This window comes from Palaemon carinicauda, chromosome 14 (assembly GCF_036898095.1).
Source record: "Palaemon carinicauda isolate YSFRI2023 chromosome 14, ASM3689809v2, whole genome shotgun sequence".
NCBI classification, from domain to species: domain Eukaryota; kingdom Metazoa; phylum Arthropoda; class Malacostraca; order Decapoda; family Palaemonidae; genus Palaemon; species Palaemon carinicauda.
Window position 1 is genome coordinate 128,771,217 of NC_090738.1, and position 20,771 is coordinate 128,791,987.

The 20,771-nt window shown below is 38.0% G+C and overlaps 1 protein-coding gene across 3 annotated transcripts in view; it reads right to left on the bottom strand.

The window, feature by feature from the left end:
• Nucleotides 1-593: 593 nt before the first annotated feature.
• Nucleotides 594-20,771, bottom strand: part of LOC137653766 (RING finger protein 212B-like) — a 45,451-nt gene continuing 25,273 nt past the window's right edge. For 2 of the 3 annotated variants that reach the window (XM_068387393.1, XM_068387394.1), the window contains exons 5-9: nt 19,732-19,841; nt 14,815-14,908; nt 13,471-13,729; nt 4,992-5,049; nt 594-3,677 (exon numbers count right to left, since the gene is read on the bottom strand). In XM_068387393.1, the coding sequence (XP_068243494.1) occupies nt 3,467-3,677; nt 4,992-5,049; nt 13,471-13,729; nt 14,815-14,908; nt 19,732-19,841 (732 nt within the window). In that variant the 3' untranslated portion in view covers nt 594-3,466. The remainder of the gene's footprint in view (nt 3,678-4,991; nt 5,050-13,470; nt 13,730-14,814; nt 14,909-19,731; nt 19,842-20,771) is intronic. The other variant, XM_068387392.1, reaches the window with a different exon arrangement.

The window sequence follows — 20,771 nt, forward strand, 5'->3', positions numbered from 1 at the left end:
AATTCAATTATGAAAAATAACTAGAATCAAGAGCAGTGAATACTTAACAGCAAACTAGTGTAATCTAAATAATGACATAAGTTAACGATAAAACTTGATAAGCAGGAGTAAATCAGTTACATATTATCAGGACGACCTTTCACAACTGACTTACATACATGAGACTGTAAATACAAAATCAAGTAAAGCGGACGACAATATTGTGAAACAATGAGGATCAGGGCTTGGAACCAGATAATGGCTTCAGACTGCCATTAAACTCACTCTCGCCACCCCACAGAATCACAATGGAGGAAAAAGTAAAAGCACAGATAATAATAGTGGATGCACAATCGGTGAAAGGGTGCATACAATCACTTTCCCATTGTCTCTCTTGCTTTTATGGCCAATGACCAATACATTCACAAGGCCTACTCAAATTATCTAATAATTGAACTCTAAATATCAACATGAATTAAATTACAGAACAAGAAACATAATTAAGTCATGACTTATCTACTGGAAACAAAATTTCACGTGCAGTCAAGATTAATTATTGTACTCTTGAAAGAGAAAAGTTTTCACATTCAGTTAATCAACAGAAGAGAGGACGAAGTCCCTCCTTTTCAGGCAGGTATCCCTTTATTGACATGTTACTTGCCAAGATGTCTCACTATAGCATTGTTTAAAGAAATCTGAAAGACTTCTGATACATTTGAAAGTAAAGTTAGGTTTGACTTCATCGAAATGGGTCCAATTTCTAAAACAAAATTTTTCTTTCATAAAAACATGTTAATATGTTTTTATGCTTTAACAAAAGGAATATCCAAGTAGCCTACACAAATGCCTGTAGATCTCAAGCTTCTATGCTCCGAGAAATTGGTGAATTTAGACGATCGTGTATTTATATTTCAATTAAAGGATTTCTATGAAAAAAAATATTCCATAAAACATGTCACAGAAAATGTTGTGTTACAAATAACTTGAATTATACTTCTAAGTGGAATGTGTCAAGTTGTGGAATGCACACAACTGATTTAGCTCACTAGCTCTGCACAATTGTAATTCTATAGAATGCTGCTGGTGAGTCACCTGGGAAAGTCAATGTCTAGGTTTGCAACTGTATTTTCTACCAAAAAATATTAGAAGTAAACCTCCCTTCAAGTTATATATAGCCTGTATCAAATATTTAACATGCTTAATATTTTTTGAAATGCCTGGAAATGAAAGGTATTAGTAAGATTTATAAAACAGCAATAAGTTTCTTATAAAACAGCTAGCAGTTCCTTTGAAACTAATACCTAAATTTTTACAACACTTATTCCTTCTATGTGATTAGTTGTACAATAGATTTTTTTATAAATACTTCTATCTTAGTAAACCTGTGCACACAAAAAACTAAATAAATATTAAAATAGATGCAACTTTAGACATTGTCTCCTTAAACTAGAAAGGCCATACGTTAGCTTTCATAAACTTTACATCACTGAAAATATCCGAGATGTTGAAAAGCAAAATATACCTCGGTTAAAAACCAAGTGAGAGGGATCTGTAACAACTGAAGAAAATCAAACGACTAGCAACAGGGAATGGATATTACACTATAGCTCACAGCTATACAATTTAGAAAAGTTACTTACAACTTACATCCTTGTCTTAATACCACGAATGACTACGGCTTAAATCTGAAAAATCAATCAATGACATGTGATAAAGTGGCAGCAATGTTCATAAAAGGAAGGTCAGAGACAAAGAAAGGATGGTAGCTGACTTTCAAGGTGCTGTCCAACATGTCAATGTAGAGACAGAGAAGCAATCATTAAGCAGTACATGGATAATTGAAGGCGAACATCAGGACAAAAGGAATGAACCACCACTTATTCCTTTCTCTCTTCTTTGTCCATATGTAATAAATGAGAGTTTAATGAGACATTCTTTTAGAAAACTGATGTAAATTTATTGAAAGTGATCCCTAAACAACTGAAAAAAAATTGAAAACAAGAAAATTCCCATTGTCCAACACGAGAACTATACTGGCACTCATTACAGACAACAGACGTGAAAGGATAATCCTACTTGACTCTATGACCAAATAGTGCACTGTAACTAAAATGTTATGAGTTGAAAATTTTCTTTGCAGCTATAAATTATGCATAAGGCACAATCAGTCAATATTCTTGCTTACAACCCAACTAATAAGTTTTATACAATTCATTCTAAATTTTTAATTGTTTTTTTATTCTAATTTACGAGATATCTAATACAGTATTAAAAAGTCACTATTACTGGTACTGAAAGGGTTTAAAAGGCCTTAATAGATATATGAAATTAAATCTTGATTAGGACAAAATTTGATGCTAGAAATTATCTTTTTCTAATATTATTACATGGAGAGGAAGACCATATATGAGCCAAAAAAGCATATATGAAGAAAACCAAATTACAGGATCATTTCAAAGCAATTGAATACTGTACAGTAGATCAAAGACATACATACCTTGAGTAAATACTAGTTTTTTTCCATAAACATCCCTCCGAGCAGTAGAAACAAATTCTAAGGTTGTATGATTTATCTACAACTATAGTCAATTTGTTTTAGTGAGGCAGATTTGCACTGACTCGCAGGGGTACCCTTTTCCCTCAGAAAAGTTTCCTGATTGCTGATTGGTTGGACAAGATAATTCTAACCAATCAGATAGCTGGAAACTATTCCGAGCTAAAAGGGCACCGCTGCGAGTCAGTGCAAATGCAGCTCATTAAAAAATATTGAGTATAGAGTATATCTAATGGATGGCAAATCTTAAGCAAGGCATCACACATGTTCATAAAACCCTATACCAGGAATGGGGCATGACTACATTAAATGATACTCTACAATCACTCAAATCTGAACAAATTATGAAAGATTAAACTTAATCTCTACATGAAATGTTTAACTACAGAAAATTCATGACTTAAAAGTAAAAGAATAATTTTCTAGCTTTAGAATGAGAAATAGAGAGTAAAATTATACCCAATATAACTAATCTGGCTAGATACCCACATTTAAAGTAAATTTAATTTCTTCTTGCAGCTGTGTTTCATGTAGACGAATTTATTTACAATTAACAATTCACTTGTCACCTTTTTATTTTCATAAATTCATTCTTCAGAACAAATGTCCTACATGTGTACCCCCATTGAATTATGCATATATTTTTTAGAACAAATATCTAACGTGTACCACCAATGATTTATGCAATAGATATACAAAACAAATTTAAAAAAAACAGTCCACTGCTTTTCGTCCCAACTAATACCACAGATGATGCATGCTTCAAGTTCCTCAAAGAGATAATTTCTTGCAATAGCAACAATAATAAAAGATGAAAAAAGTCTACTTGATCTTAGAGACCAACGGCCTGAGTCTTGCTATACAGAACCATCCTGTTTAGCATTCACAGTATGAATGACCATACCTGATTTCAACTAAAATTTTGATTACTTTTCAAATGTATTTATTGTAAGCATTAGGATGCCCGATTGTCTGCATTTTATTAGAGGGTGACCCCAGAGAAGAACACTGTCCCGAACGAGGGTCTTGGCGGCTTCCTTGGTAGGTAGGGGAAACATAAGTTGGATATTGGTACTGCTTTACCTCCGGCAGCTGCTGGCCGTAAGGCATCAGCGTCATCCTGCTAACGGAATTTGCGACACCTCTGATTAAAAAAAAGAAATGCAAAACCATTATGAAATGTCAAAAATATTTATAAATTTCCTGAAAAATTAAATTCCTTTAAATTTCTCCCATAGTTACTAAGCTTTCATTGCAACTTTATCTTTTACTATACATATGTGTAACTGGATTCTAAATTGCCTGTCAATGCTGCAAACTATGTAGATTTACAGTATTGAATACCATATCAGAAATATACCTTCTGCTGAACAATACCGACATCAATGTTCTGTTAAGCAACATTAGTTGTTGAAAAAAAGGCTAGAAAATGCTCCTGTACCATTTAAAACGTTTAAAGGCCACTCATAAATAACAGAGGCAAGGGACAGTGACACTGCCCTAAAAAGCAGGACAATGCCTGGAGACTGACCAAGCCCCCACTCTACCCAAGCTAGGACCAAGGATGGCCAGGCAATGGCTGTTGATGACTTAGCAGGTAAGCCAATAGGCTCTCTCAAACCGCACATCCTTAGCTCACATGGATGGTGAGGTTGCATACACTAAAGAAACTAAGGAGTTTGAGCAAGATTCAAACCGCAGTCTGGCAATTGCCTGGGAAGGACATTTCCAATAGGTCAAAACTAGCACACTAGCCAAACAAAAACCTGCAAGATCATAGAGCCAGTTCCCACTTGATGTAAGTGGAAGGATATTATAAAGTCTCTTAAGAAGAATCTGAAGTCTTTATCATTTTGAGTGCTAAAGTAGTGTAGATTTGACAATTAAAATGAATTACACAGTATGATTCTTCAAATGGATCTGCTTGAATGAATGTATTGTATATGAACAATTCTTGCGAGTCCTGCAGCCCCCTTTTTATTGAAGTGGATTGAATCAAATACAATATAACGTGCAGCCAAGGTGCAAAGGGGGAGGGGTATGCAATTGTACTATGGAGTAAAAGTTCAGGGGCTTGGACAGCAAGATAAAAGGAAGCAAGAACAGAAGTAAAGTACAAAGAGGTTGCCCAAGGGATGCTGTAAAGAACTTTACCTAATAAGCATAAAATAAAAGCTATATGATAATTCTTGATTTCATATATGATAAATACAAAAATAGGCAATTGTGATCTTTGCAGTTACTATGTATTCCAAGGTTGAAGTATTATAGAAATAAGAGATAGAATGAAATTATAGACAAAAACTGTATAGAAAAATTTAATTATAATAATACTCATTGCTAAATTATCTGAAAATTTCAGTTACATTCTCATAAAATCTAAGCAAAATCTGCATAGCTACGGATAGTCTGATGATTGAAATATTTAATCAAACGTTTACATATACCAGTAACATACCTTGTTGGGGAAGGACTAGGGCTTGGAGCACTACTATGACTTCTGTAATAACCAGCCCCTGTAAAAGTTAAAAATCATCATGCACAAGAAAACCAAACGCTAAACAATAAAGTAAATATAATCTGTAATGTGCATACATAGAAATCATCATCTCCTCCTACGCCTATTGACGCAAAGGGCCTCCATTAGATTTCGCCGGTTGTCTCTAGAGCTTTTAAATCAATACTTCTCCATTCATTATCTAGTTCACGCTTCATAGACCTCATCCATGTAGGTCTGGGTCTTCCAACTATTCTAGTGCCTTGTGGAGCCTAGTTAAAAGTTTGGTGAACTTATCTCTTTTGGCGAGTGCGTACAGAAGTATATCAAAATAAAAAAAAAGTCACCAAACCTGTAGAAAGGTTAGTGATGACCATATTTTTACCTCATTAAGCTATCTGCTTCATGCCATGTAAATGACAATCCCAATGAAAATGTGTTACCTCAAGGACTCTAAATAGGTACGTATATGTTTATGCAACATTTGTCTAAATAAAATGTATGATATAATAATATATGTAACACAGTAATATACTATTGCAATATTCTCTCTTAAAGAGGGAAAAGCTTTGGAATTTAATTGTTCTAGTTTATCATAAGATTGAATAGCTTTCCTTGAAAAGCGTTTGTGGTTTCAGTTTGAACAAATTTATTTTTTAAAGAAAGCTTTAAAGATATATAAACAATAGCCATGTTTAATTATACTCAACATTATTTTCAACTGTGTAAATAATTGAAAAGAAAATTCCTAAGACAGAAGTCTTATTGTGGGGAAAGTGTGTGGGAGGAGAGTTCCCTTTGGCTTTAAAAGAATTGATAATAATCAGTCACCAGAAGTCTATTTCTTCTATTTTTTTCATACATTTTTAAGAGCGGTCGAGCATAAGTGAATTTCCATTAATATATTTTTAGATTGGTATCATCTGGTCAATCATGGATAAGTTAATCAGCAGTTGGCAATTTTACAGATAAGAATGGCACTCAGTATCTATGTTCCTGAGATGTAGGCCTACCAGAAAAATTACCTTATCAAATTTTACTAATTTTTCATTGAAGTACAGTAACCTCTCTTGAGTCTTAAACTTTCATATATATCTAAATTAAAGTTTGTCATTATTTATCTAATTTGTATAATATACTGCTGTATACATACTGTATATTTTTTCTTAATTTACTTGCAAATATTTCCATCCATATAAGCCTTTTCTGTGGACAAGTACTAACAAGACCAGCACGAAATCAGTCACACAGTGCCCATAAGCTAAATGCAGTTAATGCCATATAAATAAGATTTTTACCCCTGAAAGAGCCAAGTCTTTCATGTTCTACAAACAAAACCTTGTAGTCTTTCAATCACAAGATGAAAAAAAAATTTCTAAAAGAAACAGACATTGAGTCAAAATCAGGGGTACACTCTACGGTAAACTCGGGCACGCTGTTCTATCTTACGTATGTTCCTCTTGTTTTTTTTTCTTTTTAAGTTTTTATAGTTTATAGCATCTTGCTTTTCTAACGATGGTTGTAGCTTAGCTTCTAATAATAATAATAATATGATATTTTCATAAAATAAATTTTTGAACATACTTATCCGCTGGTTATATAAGAATGGCTAAAGACCCTGACGGGGCGTCAGGGCAGAACTATTCAAAACTCACGGCTATCGCAGATATGCCAGGTGTACACTAGCGCCCTGGTGGACTACAGGTAGAACTAATCCAACCAATTCAGATTTTCCTTGCCCCTTGGTCTCTAGACGGGAGGAGGGTGGGATTATAACTTATATAACCAGCTGGTAAGTATGTTCAAAAATTATTTTTATCATGAAAATATCATTTTTAAACATAAAACTACCCGCTGGTTATATAAGAATGGCTGATTGACACCCTTGGTGGCGGGTCAGAGACAGCAATTTGATTAGAAATTCACTTAAGAGTTACACCTAAGCAACTTAAGAGGTTCGTACCTGATAAGGAAGCAGACTGCAATGGTTCTCTGCATCATTCTGTCTGCTATCCTTAAAAGATCAAGCAGTCCACCCAGGGGGCTGATGATCTCTAGCAGCTGTCAAATGGTGACATAACCTATAACATGACAGGACCTCCACTAATACCCTTGTTCCGGGTGCTCTCAAGGAACAACATGACCACCTGACCAAATCAACAGATTGCGGAAGACTGTCGACCAATCTCCACATACAACCATAAAACAACAAAGTTCCAAGAGAAAGAAAAGGGTACTAGGAATTAGGGGAACGTAGTGGTAGATCCTTCACCTACTACTGCATTCACAGCAACGAATGGACCCAAAGTGTAGCAGTCCTCATAAAGAGTCTGGACATGTTTTAAGTAATGGGATGCGAAAACAGACCTACTTCTCCAAAAAGTCGCATCCATTATACTTTACAGAGAACGATTTTGTTTAAAAGCTACCGAAGTAGCCACTACTCCTACTTTGTGTCCCTTCACCTTAAGCAGTCTAAGATCTGCCGCATCACACTGTGAATGAGCTTCTCTAATTAAAAGCCTTATAAAAAAGGATAGAGCATTCTTCGACATAGGCTGCGAGGGTTTCTTGACTGCACACCAGAGCGCCTCTGAGCTGCCTCTCAAGCTCTTCGTTCTGTCCAAATATACCCTTAGAGCTCTAACAGGACAGAGTACTTTTTCGATATCATCACCCACTATGTCATAGAGATTAGTATTTTCAAAAAACTTGGGCCATGGACGAGAAAGAAGTTCATTCTTGGCCAAAAAACCCTGCTGCAAGGAACATATTGCTTTCCCATTACTGAATCTAATGTTCTTGTTAAAAGCATGGAGCTCATTGACTCTTTTAGCCGTCGCCAAGCTCACTAAGAAAAGGGTCTTCAAAGTCATATCTTTAAAAGTGGCCGAGTGCAGAGGCTCGAACCTGTCACTCATAAGGAATCTAAATACCACATCCAAATTCCAAGCAGGTGAAACCTGATGACATCTCTTAGATGTTTCAAAAGACCTAAGAAGGTCTTGTAAATCTTTATTGTTGGAGAGATCCAAATTTCTATGTCTGAAAACAGTTGCCAGCATACTTCTGTATCCTTTAATTGTCGAGGCAGAGAAGTTACGCTTATTTCTAAGATCTAAAAGGAAATCGGCAATCTGTGTTACAGAGGTATTGGACGAAGAAACCGAGTTAGCCCTACACCATTCTCTGAATACCTCCCATTTGGACTGATACACCCTGATGGTAGAGGCTCTCCTTGCTCTTGCAATAGCCTTGGCTGCCTCCTTTGAAAATCCTCTAGATCTTGCGAGTTTTTCGATAGTCTGAAGGCAGTCAGACGTAGAGCTCGGAGGTTTTTGTGATTTCTTGCCAAATCGGGCTGTCTGAGAAGATCTGCTCTTGACGGAAGGATTCTCGGCACATCCACTATCCCCTCCAGTACCTCCGTGAACCAAACTCTTGACGGCCAGAAAGGAGCAATTAGGGTCATCCTGGTCCCCTTGTGAAATACGAACTTTTGCACCACTTTGTATAGGATCTTGAAGGGTGGAAACACATACACATCCATGTGTGTCCAATCTAACAGGAACGCGTCTATGTGAGCTGCCTCGAGATCCGGAACTGGAGAGCAGTACGTTCCCAGTCTCTCTGTCTTGGAGGTCGCAAACAGACCTATGAGGGGACGACCCCATAACCGCCACAGCTTCTTCCAAACGTCCAGATGTAGCGTCCACTCTGTGGGAAGAACTTGGTCCCCCCTGCTGAGCCTGTCCGCACTCACATTCTTGACTCCTTGAATGAACCGTGTCAATAAAAGAATCCTCCTTTCCTTCGCCCAAAGGAGAAGAGATCTCGCTAACTCGTACAGCAACTTCGAGTGGGTCCCCCCTGCTTTGCTAGATACGCTAGGGCCGTGGTGCTGTCCGCATTGACTTGAACCACCTTGTCTAGGACCAGATCCTCAAATCCTCTGAGGGCTAAGTGCACTGCTAAGAGCTCCTTCTGATTGATATGAAGAGCCTCCTGTTCCTTTGTCCAACGACCTGAGATTTCTCTTTTTCCCAATGTTGCTCCCCACCCCGAATTTGAGGCGTCTGAAAACAACACGAGGTCTGGGTTCCTCTGCTCCAACGAGAGGCCCTCGTTGAGTCTGTGAGCGTTGTTCCACCATCGAAGGTGTGCTCTGATCGTACTTGTAATGGGAATAGTCTCCCTGTCAAGACTGTCTCCCCTCTTCCAATGAGCACTGAGGTGAAATTGAAGGGGACGTAGGTGCAGTCTCCCCAGGGATACAAACTTCTCTAGAGACGAGAGGGTTCCCAGAAGATTCATCCATGCTCTTACTGAAGTGACTTTCTTCTTCATAAAGGCCTCCAGCCTTAGAAGTGCTGACTGAACTCTTGCAGGCGACGGAAAAGCCCGAAAATCCTGACTCTGAATCTCCATCCCCAAATAAAGGATCTTCTGGGATGGAGTCAGCTGTGACTTCTTTGTGCTCACTAGGAGTCCCAATTCTTTTATCAAATCTAAAGTCAACTGAAGGTCCTTCAAACAGCGACTGGCTGAGGGAACTCTTATAAGCCAATCGTCTAAGTATAAGGAGGCTCTGATGCCTCTCGAGTGCAGCATGCTCACCACATTCATCACTAGTTTCGTAAAAATCAGAGGAGCTGTGCAGAGGCCGAAACATAGGGCTCGAAACTGGAAAACTTCCTTCCCGTATACGAACCTCAGTTAACGCCTGCAGCTTGGGTGTATCGGAACATGGAAATAAGCGTCCTGGAGGTCCAATGATACCATCCAGTCGCCTTTCCTCACAGCTGCCAGAACGGTCTTCTGAGTCTCCATGGTGAATTTCGAGTTCTGGATGTAGCAGTTGAGGGCGCTTACATCCAGAACCGGTCTCCATTCCCCTGAACTTTTGGGGACTAGGAACAAGCGGTTGTAAAACCAAGGAGACTCCAAGTCCTGCACCCTCTTTATCGCTCTCTTTTCCAGCAAAAGCGACACCCTGAAGCTGCATGGCTTGCCTCTTCGGTTCTCTCTTGTACTTGGGCGAAAGATCCACAGGATCTGCGGCTAAAGGAGGTTTTGATAAGAACGGAATCTTGCATCCTTCCTTTAGAAAACGTACGGACCAAAGGTCCACTCCCTTCTTCTCCCAGGCCTGCCAGAAGTAGTTTAGCCTGGCTTCCATTGCTGCTTGAAGAGGAGAGCAGACAGACCCTGCCTCGACTGGGCCTGGCTCCTCTTTTCTTGGATTCTTTGCCTCCGATTTGAAATTACTTTTCCCTGCAGGCTTGTCCCGAAAGGGCTGAGCAGAATGTGAATATGAAGTCCCCTCCTTTGTTCTACGAGAAGAGAAGGACGTAGGCAAAACCTTACAGGCCATTTTGGCAACCAAATCATGAGTAGCCTTCTGAGTCAAATTTGCGGCCACTTCCTTCACTAAGTCCTGCGGAAAAAGAGCCAGAGACATGGAGCGCAAAAAGCAACTCCGATCTCTGACATGGAGTGACCCCCCTGCAGAGAGGAAGGAACACAAAGTTGCTCTCTTCTTCACAATTCCCGCAGTAAACAGAGCAGCCAGCTTGTTAGAGCCATCTCTAATTGCCTTTTCCATACAAGACATAAGCAAGACAAGATTACTCGTATCTGTGTTCTTCATTTCGGTTACTTTTCTGCTTAAGGCTCCCAGTGACCAGTCAAGCAAATTAAACACCTCAAAAGCCCTGAACAATCCTTTCAAGAGATGGTCAAACTCCGACACTGACCACCACACTTTAGTCCTCCTCATTGCCAGGCGACGGGAAGAGTCCACCAGGTTTAAGAAGTCTCCCTGTACAGACGCCAGAACTCCCAAACCCAAGACTTACCATGTCTCATACCAAATGCTCGACTTAGAAGCTAACTTGGCAGGTGGAAACGCGAAGCATGTCTTGCCCAGAGCTTTCTTTGAATCCACCCATTAATTTCAAAGCTCTCTTAGAAGAGCGGGAAAGAATCATTTTTGTATAAAAGGATGTCTTTGCTGCTTTACCGAAGGTAAATTCAGAAGGAGGAGATCGCGGAGCAACAGGCGTAAAATTGTCTGGAAATAATTCCGTGAAGACTAGCATTAATTTCCTGAGGTCCACCGAATGTTGAGGTGGTTTCTCCTCTTCTCCCTCCGAGATATCATCCAATTGTTCCTCCTGAGATAGAACCTCATCCGGATCTTCCTCCAACAAATCAGTGATTGGAGCTGTGTTTTGATCATAACATTAACTTTCCTATGCAGGCGCGTCAGTGGCGACATAGGCGCGCTTGCGTTGTTCCATATTCACATCCAATTGACAGCCACTCGCCTTGCGTTTGCTGTCACGATTGGTTTTACTATGGGGAGAATCTAGCTGGCGTTGACACTTCGCCGCGTCCTGGCGCGCCGTGCTAACGTGATGCTCGAGCTGACGCTCCGTCATCCCATGACTCGATTGGCGTGAGACGTCACGCTGACGCTTGGCGCCTGCCTGACGCTCCGCGGCTTCATCGATTAACTGCTGAGCTTCATCACGTTGCCGCTTAGGTTCTACTTGTTGCTGCCGCTGACGCTCCGCCTCGCGCCTGCTCCCATCTTGCCGCTCCGCCATTTGGCAAGCGTCGTCACGCTTGGACTGATGATCGGCTGTATGCGCTTTTGCTAGATGTGGTGAAACGGCTCTGCCGAGACAAATCTACTTCAACCTGCCGCTGAAGAGTGAAACTGGGAGACTGCCTATGCGATATCACGTCAGCCTCAAAGACAACAGGCCGCCTGTGCGACAACGGGTCTACCATGGAAGACTGACGCCCAGCCGCACTGCCAACAGCCAGTCGATAAGACTGCATCATCGACGAGAGCTGCTGTTTCATGTCCAACAACATAGACCACTTTGGATCACCTTGAGGCGATAATCACGCAGCCTTTTCTACAGCGAATTTGTCCTCTTCATCGCTATCCAACCGTTCACCACTTTCAGGAGAAGAGCCCCAATCCGAAGGGAGAGGTGGAGCATGAATCGTCACGCACGACCCAGGTATTAACTCCGCATCTGAATGAATCACTTCATCTCTATCGGAACCCACATTTGAGCACTTCGCAGGCGAACACTCGTCAAGGGACCGAAAACACTCAGGTGTATCCCAATGACTACAACCTGGCTGTTGCGGAGGGAACGTGCCGCTGTTCCACTGACTGAACTTTCCTCTTTAATCGGTCTAGAGGTTTGACGCCACCTCTCGTCACGTGACCCTTCATCTGAAGAAGGGGACAAAGAACTAACCTCACCTTTTCTATGGTGAGGGTGAGCGACCTGAGCTACGGCAGCAGGATCACTCAAGGGAACGTCTGCGCGATTGATAAAGCCTCTCGTTCCCTTTCGCCGTTCGACATAACTTCTCCCCTGGGTCCAGGAGCTTGACAGAGGTCTTAGGCTAGGCGAACGACAGGATCGCGCAGGTACGCCCTCCACAACACTGAACACATTTGTCGAACTTTTAACACTTGATTGATCACTAGTACGACCACCTTTAAGTAAATTAATTTTTGACATAATTTGCTTTTTATCTGCCGCTAAAGATTCAACTCTCACACTGAGAGCTTGAATCGCGGACAACATCTCCCTCATCGTTGGTTCATTCGGCTCTTGATCTACCACTATGGGGGAAGGAATAGGATTAATGATATCAGACACACGTAAATCCACAGAACGGGAAGAACTACGTCTAATCCTATCTCTCTCTAATTTCTGAGTACTGTATAACGCTCATAAGCTACCCACTGACTTTCAGTTAACGAAGAACATTCTTCACACCGATCCCCAAAAGAACACGATTTTCCCCTACATTTAACAGAAATTGTATGCGGATCAACAGAACCCATAGGAAGGCGAGTGTGACAACCCTTACTACACTTCCTATATACAGGGGAGGGGTCGGCCATATTGAAAAGTGACGAGAGAGAATTAAACAATAACAAAGGTCAAAACAACTAAATAGCCCCAAAATAATAAAGATTTCAAGAAAAAATGAAAAGAAAATTACTAAAGCGAAAGCCAAAAACAAAAAGACAGAGTATATCACCAAATAAACCGTCCAATTGAATGTAAATAGCAAGTGAATTTTCAACGTTCTGGCCAGTATGGCCGGCAGAGAAAATCTGAATTGGTTGGATTAGTTCTACCTGTAGTCCACCAGGGCGCTAGTGTACACCTGGCATATCTGCGATAGCCGCGAGTTTTGAATAGTTCTGCCGAGGCGTCAGGGACTTTACCCATTCTTATATAACCAGCGGGTAAGTATGTTTAAAAAATAATAACAATAATAATAATAACAATAATAATAATAATAATACTATAAACACATTTATGAGCCCCATATAAATTACTGAATCTAATGAAACATCACCTCTTTAAAAAAAAAACCTTAACACCAATCAAACCTGGCATTCCAGGAGTATGCTGTTGAGAGACGTAGCCGCTATGAGTCTGTACTTGCGTAGGGGAGAAGTAAGTTCCTTGTGTGGTATGAATTAGGTTACCAGATATTATGGGTTGACCCGGTGTGCCATTAATTCCAGTAGTCTGGGAGACCGACAGATTTGAGGGGCTTTGGGAACTCCTGCCTCCCTGTCCTGTTTTAACAAGTGTTAGTCTTCCAGGACTGATTCTCGTACCATCTTTCGGTGATGGACCTTGAGTCTGCGACAAAAGAAAAAAAATATCTTTAGAATTTTGTTTTTTGTAGAAAATGATACTTGCTCAACCTATTTCAGTGATATGGTTATGTATTTTACAAGAAAAAAATTTGTATGCAAAATTAAGTTTTACAATATAAATGAAAACTACAAAATTCCACTGTCTTTTTCACTTATGAAAATTCTTTGACAACATTCCCCAAAAAAATAATTTCTACCATAAAACTGTACCAGATTTGAAGTGCTTTCCTTACAGAAAACATTTTGATTTATTCTATTAGGTATATATATAATCTTAATAACCGAGTCAAATGTAAAAAACACTCCTCCACAGAATAAATATTCTGTAACCACCACTTACTGTATATTATTACAATCATCACAAACATTTTTATATCAGCTCTTCCTTTTATGAGGTTAGAAGTCAAGATTACGTTCCTGTACCTTAAGTTTCACACACACGTACATTGTAACGGTATTTTCTTTTTTATTGTGTCTCGCTCTACACCTCACGGTTAACAGAACCGTTTCAAGGCTGTCTTTTCATGAATTGAGGTGTTTGAATTTTTGCAACCTTCTTCCATTGAAGGCTCTTATATATAAGCTCATTTTCTGTTGAAATAAAGTTAGTTGCACTCACCTAGCCTCTCAGTTATCATCTAACTGGCGCCTCCCACACTTCTTTTTCTTCTTTGTCTGCATCTTTTCCCACCTTTATGTGGGGTCAATGTTTCTGGCCGGCGTCCTCCATCTACCTCTGTCCCACACTTCATCACCAGTTAATTCCTTTGATCGAAGGTCATCCTTGGTACAGTCCATCTACCTTCGCTTTGGTCTCCCTCTCCTTCTCGTTCCCTGTACCTCCATTTCCATCCTTTCCTCCCAATATACTGTTCATCTCTTCTCATGACATGACCATACAAACTCAGTCTACTTTCTTTAATCTTATCTGATAGCTTTCTAACTCCTGTGGTACCTCTAATTACTTCATTCCGTATCTTCTCTCTCCCACACTCTGACCAAAATATTTAATGTATGACTTTTTTCTATAGAAAAGAAGACAGCTACAAAACAAGTACATAAACTCACCCGAGGACTTTTCTGAGGATTACGTCCAGCATAAGCATCGCCGCCACCCAAAGTAACTTGGTTATTGATTATGTTGCGCAGTTTATGGATCTCCCTAGAAGGTAACCGGAGTCATTAGTACCACTCCAAAATGGGCATTTTAACCAACACTACACAAAAAAGTAATGTATTCCAATATTCATATCAAATTAGTAATTTCACTTATAACGAGTGATTATATTACCCCGTATTACAGTATCATTAATCTTATAAACTTAAGATGGACAAAAAATTTATATAATGGTGGTAATCCACAGAAAAATTATAATACAAACAGGTAACTTTAAGCACATCACCTCATGCTTGCCTCAAAGGGAAGAATCCTCGTAAAGCATAAGGAAACTTATTTCCCAGAACTTAATACTGTACCAGAACGATACTAGATTTTGAAATTTGTTATCTATAAGTTTATCTAACCATATTCTAGTAATTACAGTTGAACCTTGCAATAACAGACTAATAGGAGGGAAGGGCTGTCCGTCATCGATGAATGCGTTGTGACGAAAATATGTTTCTCGAAGCATAAGATCAAACAAATTCAAACAAAATTGTATAGGCTACAGACCTAATATATATATAAAACATCTGGGTTAAAATCAAAATAAGTAGCCAAGATTAAAACACTTTCATTTTTCACTCTTGAATACTATAATATAATGAAGGAATGTAAATTAAATTAAACTTACAAAAACAAAGATCATTTTAAGCATGGCCCGAATCAAAACAAACTGAATACAGCGCTAGAAAACACTAGTGATTAATCTGGGAACTAATACTACGACTACATTCCCTATTAGTATCAAACTAAAAAAAATAAAATAAAAAAATATACACAAGAATACTGTACTATATTTTAAAATGAATAAATAAATGTACTAAAACTGGGAACAGCTACTCAAAACTCAGAGAGCCATAGGAAGAATAATGATGGGAATAACACCAAGAGACAGGAAAATAGAAACATGAATACGAGAGCAAACTGAAGTAGCAGAGGTTCAACGGCGTTTATTCCTATCAGTGCCAAGTCCATTAATGTCCAAGCCGTTACATTGCAGGGACAATAACTCTTTCCAAAAGAGTGTCCTGCTACATTCAACAGGGGGCCATCAACAATCGTCTTATAATACAGATATGGGACTCAGCAGTATTAAGCTTCATCTGTGGTGGAAAATGTGGGAGGTTGGGCTGTGGCACCCTAGTAGTACCAGCTGAACTCGGCTGAGTCCCTGGTTAGGCTGGAGGAACGTAGAGAGTAGAGGTCCCCTTTTTTGTTTGTTTCTTGTTGATGTCGGCTACCCCCCAAAATTGGGGGAAGTGCCTTGGTATATGTATGGATGAGGTGAATTAATTAAAATTTGGTTGAATCTAAAGGTTATCTTATAGTGTACAGTACATTCATATATACAGTACGTACATATAACCGTACAGTATAAGACAACCTTTAGATTAGACAAGGTAAAAAATTCAGGCAAATTTTAATTAATTTACCGCAAATCTATAGTATAAGACACCTGTTAAATTAAAAACCATCCGTGTATAAGCTAGGATTTGGTCATGTAAAAATGTTATTACAAATTTTGTTTTATTTACTGTATCCCTCGAAATAAAAAATAAAAGTAGAGCAGATTCTATATCATGTTCTTCCCAAAAGGGAACCAATTTTGTTTATTTTTCATTGCGAATCACAAGGAACAACCGAACAAATAAACCTATTTACTGTACAAACCTAAAAGATAACTAATGATAATAAAAGCTTTTATTAAACTGTATTAAAAATGTTATTTTATCATAAGATGGTTTGAATGAGTTTGGAAATTATATTAAGAAAATTTTTTTATTCATCACACATATCCTCGATTGCAGAAAATTGAATCAGCCGATGAAAAAATCAGCCAAAGACGTTTACATTTTCTCAGCTGGGTCGCATATGTAATTTCCAAACTCATTCAAAACATCTGATAATAAATATTGGACAAATACCAATATATTATAGACTACCCATTTTCATACAGTTTACTAAAAGCTATTAGTGTCATTAGTTATAATCCAATGTATATATGCATTTGTTAGTTATGTTTGGTAATGAAAGTAAGCAAAACAATGGTTTTCCTTTTGGGCGTCATATGTAGGAATAACATGATACTGTATAGAATTTAATTTATATGGTTTATTTTGAATTTCTAAGGATACTGTAAGTAAAACATTTGTAATAACATCTTTACATATATTAAGGATATTATTTGTTATTTATATGTGCATATCCTTAAATTGTTTAAATTTTCTCAGATGGGCACACAGAAAATTATTGATTTCATTGAAATAAATTATTCCTTGGCTAGGGTATTTACTATTAAGATATTCCAATTACATATAAGGTAAAATGGTTATATAACCTTTATGTACATAAATATAACATAAATAGATATTACAATGACCTTTGCCAACGGAAAACTACTACGGTTATCTGTATTTAGTCACCATTACTCCGAAATCCGTTATAACCGTGTCTGTTATTACTAGGTTTTACTGTATGACGGGTCTCTTGGATACAGTCCTGCCCCTTGATCCGCTGTTCATTGGCAACCTTCATAACATTAAATGAAATCAAAACATGGATAAAACAAAATAACACACTCTAGTTAATGTACATACCACAATAAAAGACAAACTAACAAATACAGTCCTATAACTACTTCACATATCAAGCGAAGGAAAGACTATATGAAGAGTATCAAATCCCTGAAACTGATAACGACTAGTCATCCTAGGTAGTAGGTTGGCCAGGGCACCAGCCCCCATTAAGATGCTACCAATGGGGAGTTATAGAGTCCTTTGATTGGCCAGACAGTACTACATTTGATCCTTCTCTCTGGTTACGGTTAACTTTCCCATTGCCTACACATAAACCGAGTAGTCTATCCTACACTTTACATATTTTCCCTTTTCCTCATATACCTGACAACACTAAGATCACCAAACAATTCTTCTTCATCCAAGGGGTTGACACTAAGATCACCTAATAATTCTTCTTCATCCAAGGGGTTAACTACTGCACTGTAATTGTTCAGTGGCTTCTTTCCTCTTGGTAAGAGTAAAAGACTCTTTAGCTATGGTAAGCAACTCTTCTAGGAGGGCACTCCAAAATCAAACCATTGTTCTCTAGTCTTAGGTAGTGCCATAACCTCTCTACCATGGTCTTCCACTGTCTTGGGATAGAGTTCTCTTGCTTGAGAGTACACTCGGGCACACTATTCTATCTAATTGCTCTTCCTCTTGTTTTTTTAAGCTTTTATAGTTTATATATGAAATATTTACATTAATATTGTTACTGTTCTCAAAATATTTTATTTTCCTTGTTCTCTTTCCTCACTGGGCTATTTTTCTGTTGGGGCCCCTGGGCTTATAGCATCATGCTTTTCCAACTAGGATTGTTTAGACAGCAACCATAATAGTGAGATGAAAGAAACAATTAATGATGTAATTCCCTAACACTAATATCAAACCTTATGAAGAGCTGGCTGCACATCTTGTTATGCTCCACCTTGCCAAGCCTAACAAAAATAAAGATATAAAGGGTATCTATAATGTCATGGTTTCTGTTTTGTATGAACACTTTCATTTCTATACTACGAGGCGAGTGTCAGGCACTCAACCCTCCAAGAAACTTGAAGGATGCCGTGTGTTTCTTAAGGATAATGTAATCCCTATTCAATTGCAAAAGAAACCTTGGGCTGTTGTTAACATCTCTGCCTGGTGTTTGCCAGCCGAGGGTTCGAGTCCCGCTCAGTCTCATTAGTGCCATTAGTGTCTGCAACCTTACCATCCTTGTGAGCTAAGGTTGGGGGAGCCTATAGGTCTATCTGTTGAGTCATCAGCAGACATTTGCCAGGCCCTCCCTGGTCCTAGCTTGGGTGGAGAGGGGGTTTGGGCACTGATCATATAAAATATGGTCAGTCTCTAGGGCATTGTCCTGCTTCCTAGGGCAATGTCACTGTCCCTTGCCTCTGCCATTCATAAGTGATCTTTAAACCTTAAAACCTTTATGTACTGTTTGTACAGAGAAGGATATTGTCCTTACGTCAGGTATATTCTTAAAGTACGTTATGTAAAGTTAATCAAGCAATAATCAATGAGGTGAAGATGACCCATTAATAATTAAATCTACTTTTCTGACTGCCACAAGATTTCAATTAAAATGTGTCATCATATTCCTTTTAACTTTCCCGTTTTATTGATATAGGTATATCTCTTGTAGATATATAAATTAAGAATAAGTGGCTGAATAGTATGAAAAAAAAAAAAAACCACTTTCCTCAGAGGCCATGGAAATTGAGATAACATCATGATACATAACCATTCACCCAAGCCATATATCAACCTGTAAGCAAACCAATTAAGGTAGCTTGAATTCTACTTGCATCTACTTCGTTCCCTTCATGTGTTGGGTCCTTACTCTATCAACAGGACTTTGTTGGGTCCTTACTCTATCAACAGGACTTAGTTGGTTCCTTAAACTATCAACAGGACTTACATGAAATAAAAGTAATTAATATATTACTTATACTAAATGAAATAACTCATAACTTTTAATTAATAAGTTTTAAACATATTAAACTTCAAAAGATTAAACTATGTAAATTTAAACATTACTAAAACAGACAAAACTAGAAAAAAAGGTCATGAATTTTTATGCATGTATAATAATATACACATCAAAACATTCACAACAACAGATACAACACATACTATACAAAACCAAACAACAAAAATTCATAACAAATACAAAAATTAAGATACATGATACAACAACGCTGTCACTATAGATAAGATAACATACACTAAATTACACATCTATAAAATAGTAAGACAACTGCTTACGCTTCAAGTTCTTGTATTCTGTTTGAAGAAGATGAATATTTCTTCTCTATTTCTTGCATGCGGACTGTAACTGCTGCATGCTGCTTTTGCAAATCTTTGTATTTCTGTAACTAATTATTCTTTTATTAAATTCTGTACTACGTAAACAATGCACATTTACTAATGCTGCATGAGTTACGGTATTGATCCAGTGTTCCAGAACAAAAGACCACTAGGTTTGTTTACTTGAGAATAACCAAGTGTTCCAGAATAAACTATAAAGAAATACATTAGATGTATGGTCTATGACCATTGTATTTACAAAATTAACTAAGGATAAAATTTGGGAACTAAATATGAATAAAATTAGATGCATTATCCGACTAGATTTCAGTTCTTTTACCATGCTTCAAGAACAATCTAGTTATCCTAATTAGCTGGAGTTAAAATAATCATGCTTAAAAGTGTTTATTGCTGTGCTAGCAAAAAAAATTGAAAAATAACTTAATCTGCACAATATTACGATGAAATAAGTAGTTAAAATTATTGCTTAGCTGTCTAACTAAGAATACTTAAAAGTGTTTATTGCTGTGCCAGCAAAGCAAAAAAAAAATTTTAAAATAACTTGATTTGCAAAATATTACGATGAAATAAGTAGTTAAAATTATTGCTTAGCTGTCTAACTAAGAAACCCAAAAATGTTTTTAAAAAAATGACAAACTTATGGGAGAGTTTGTATTTTTTCTAACATACAAACCCGAATTCTTTACTATAGGAGATATTCCAGCTCGCGCTAGAATATCTCCTATAGTAAAGAATAAGCGTTTGTATTTAGTGTAGGAACAACAGGTACCAACTATCAACATGTATACGTACAACTCATAGAAAACTAAATAGCATAGAAATCTAATCTCAATAGTTTTTCTGCCTGCTTATAAGAGACAAGTGTTTAGACCTATACAAACCAAGAAGCGTTACGGTACAAGTGATGCATAAGCGGAACCAACACAGAGACGAGCCTTACTGTATCTCTCATACACTGGTGAACTGGCCATAGAGGA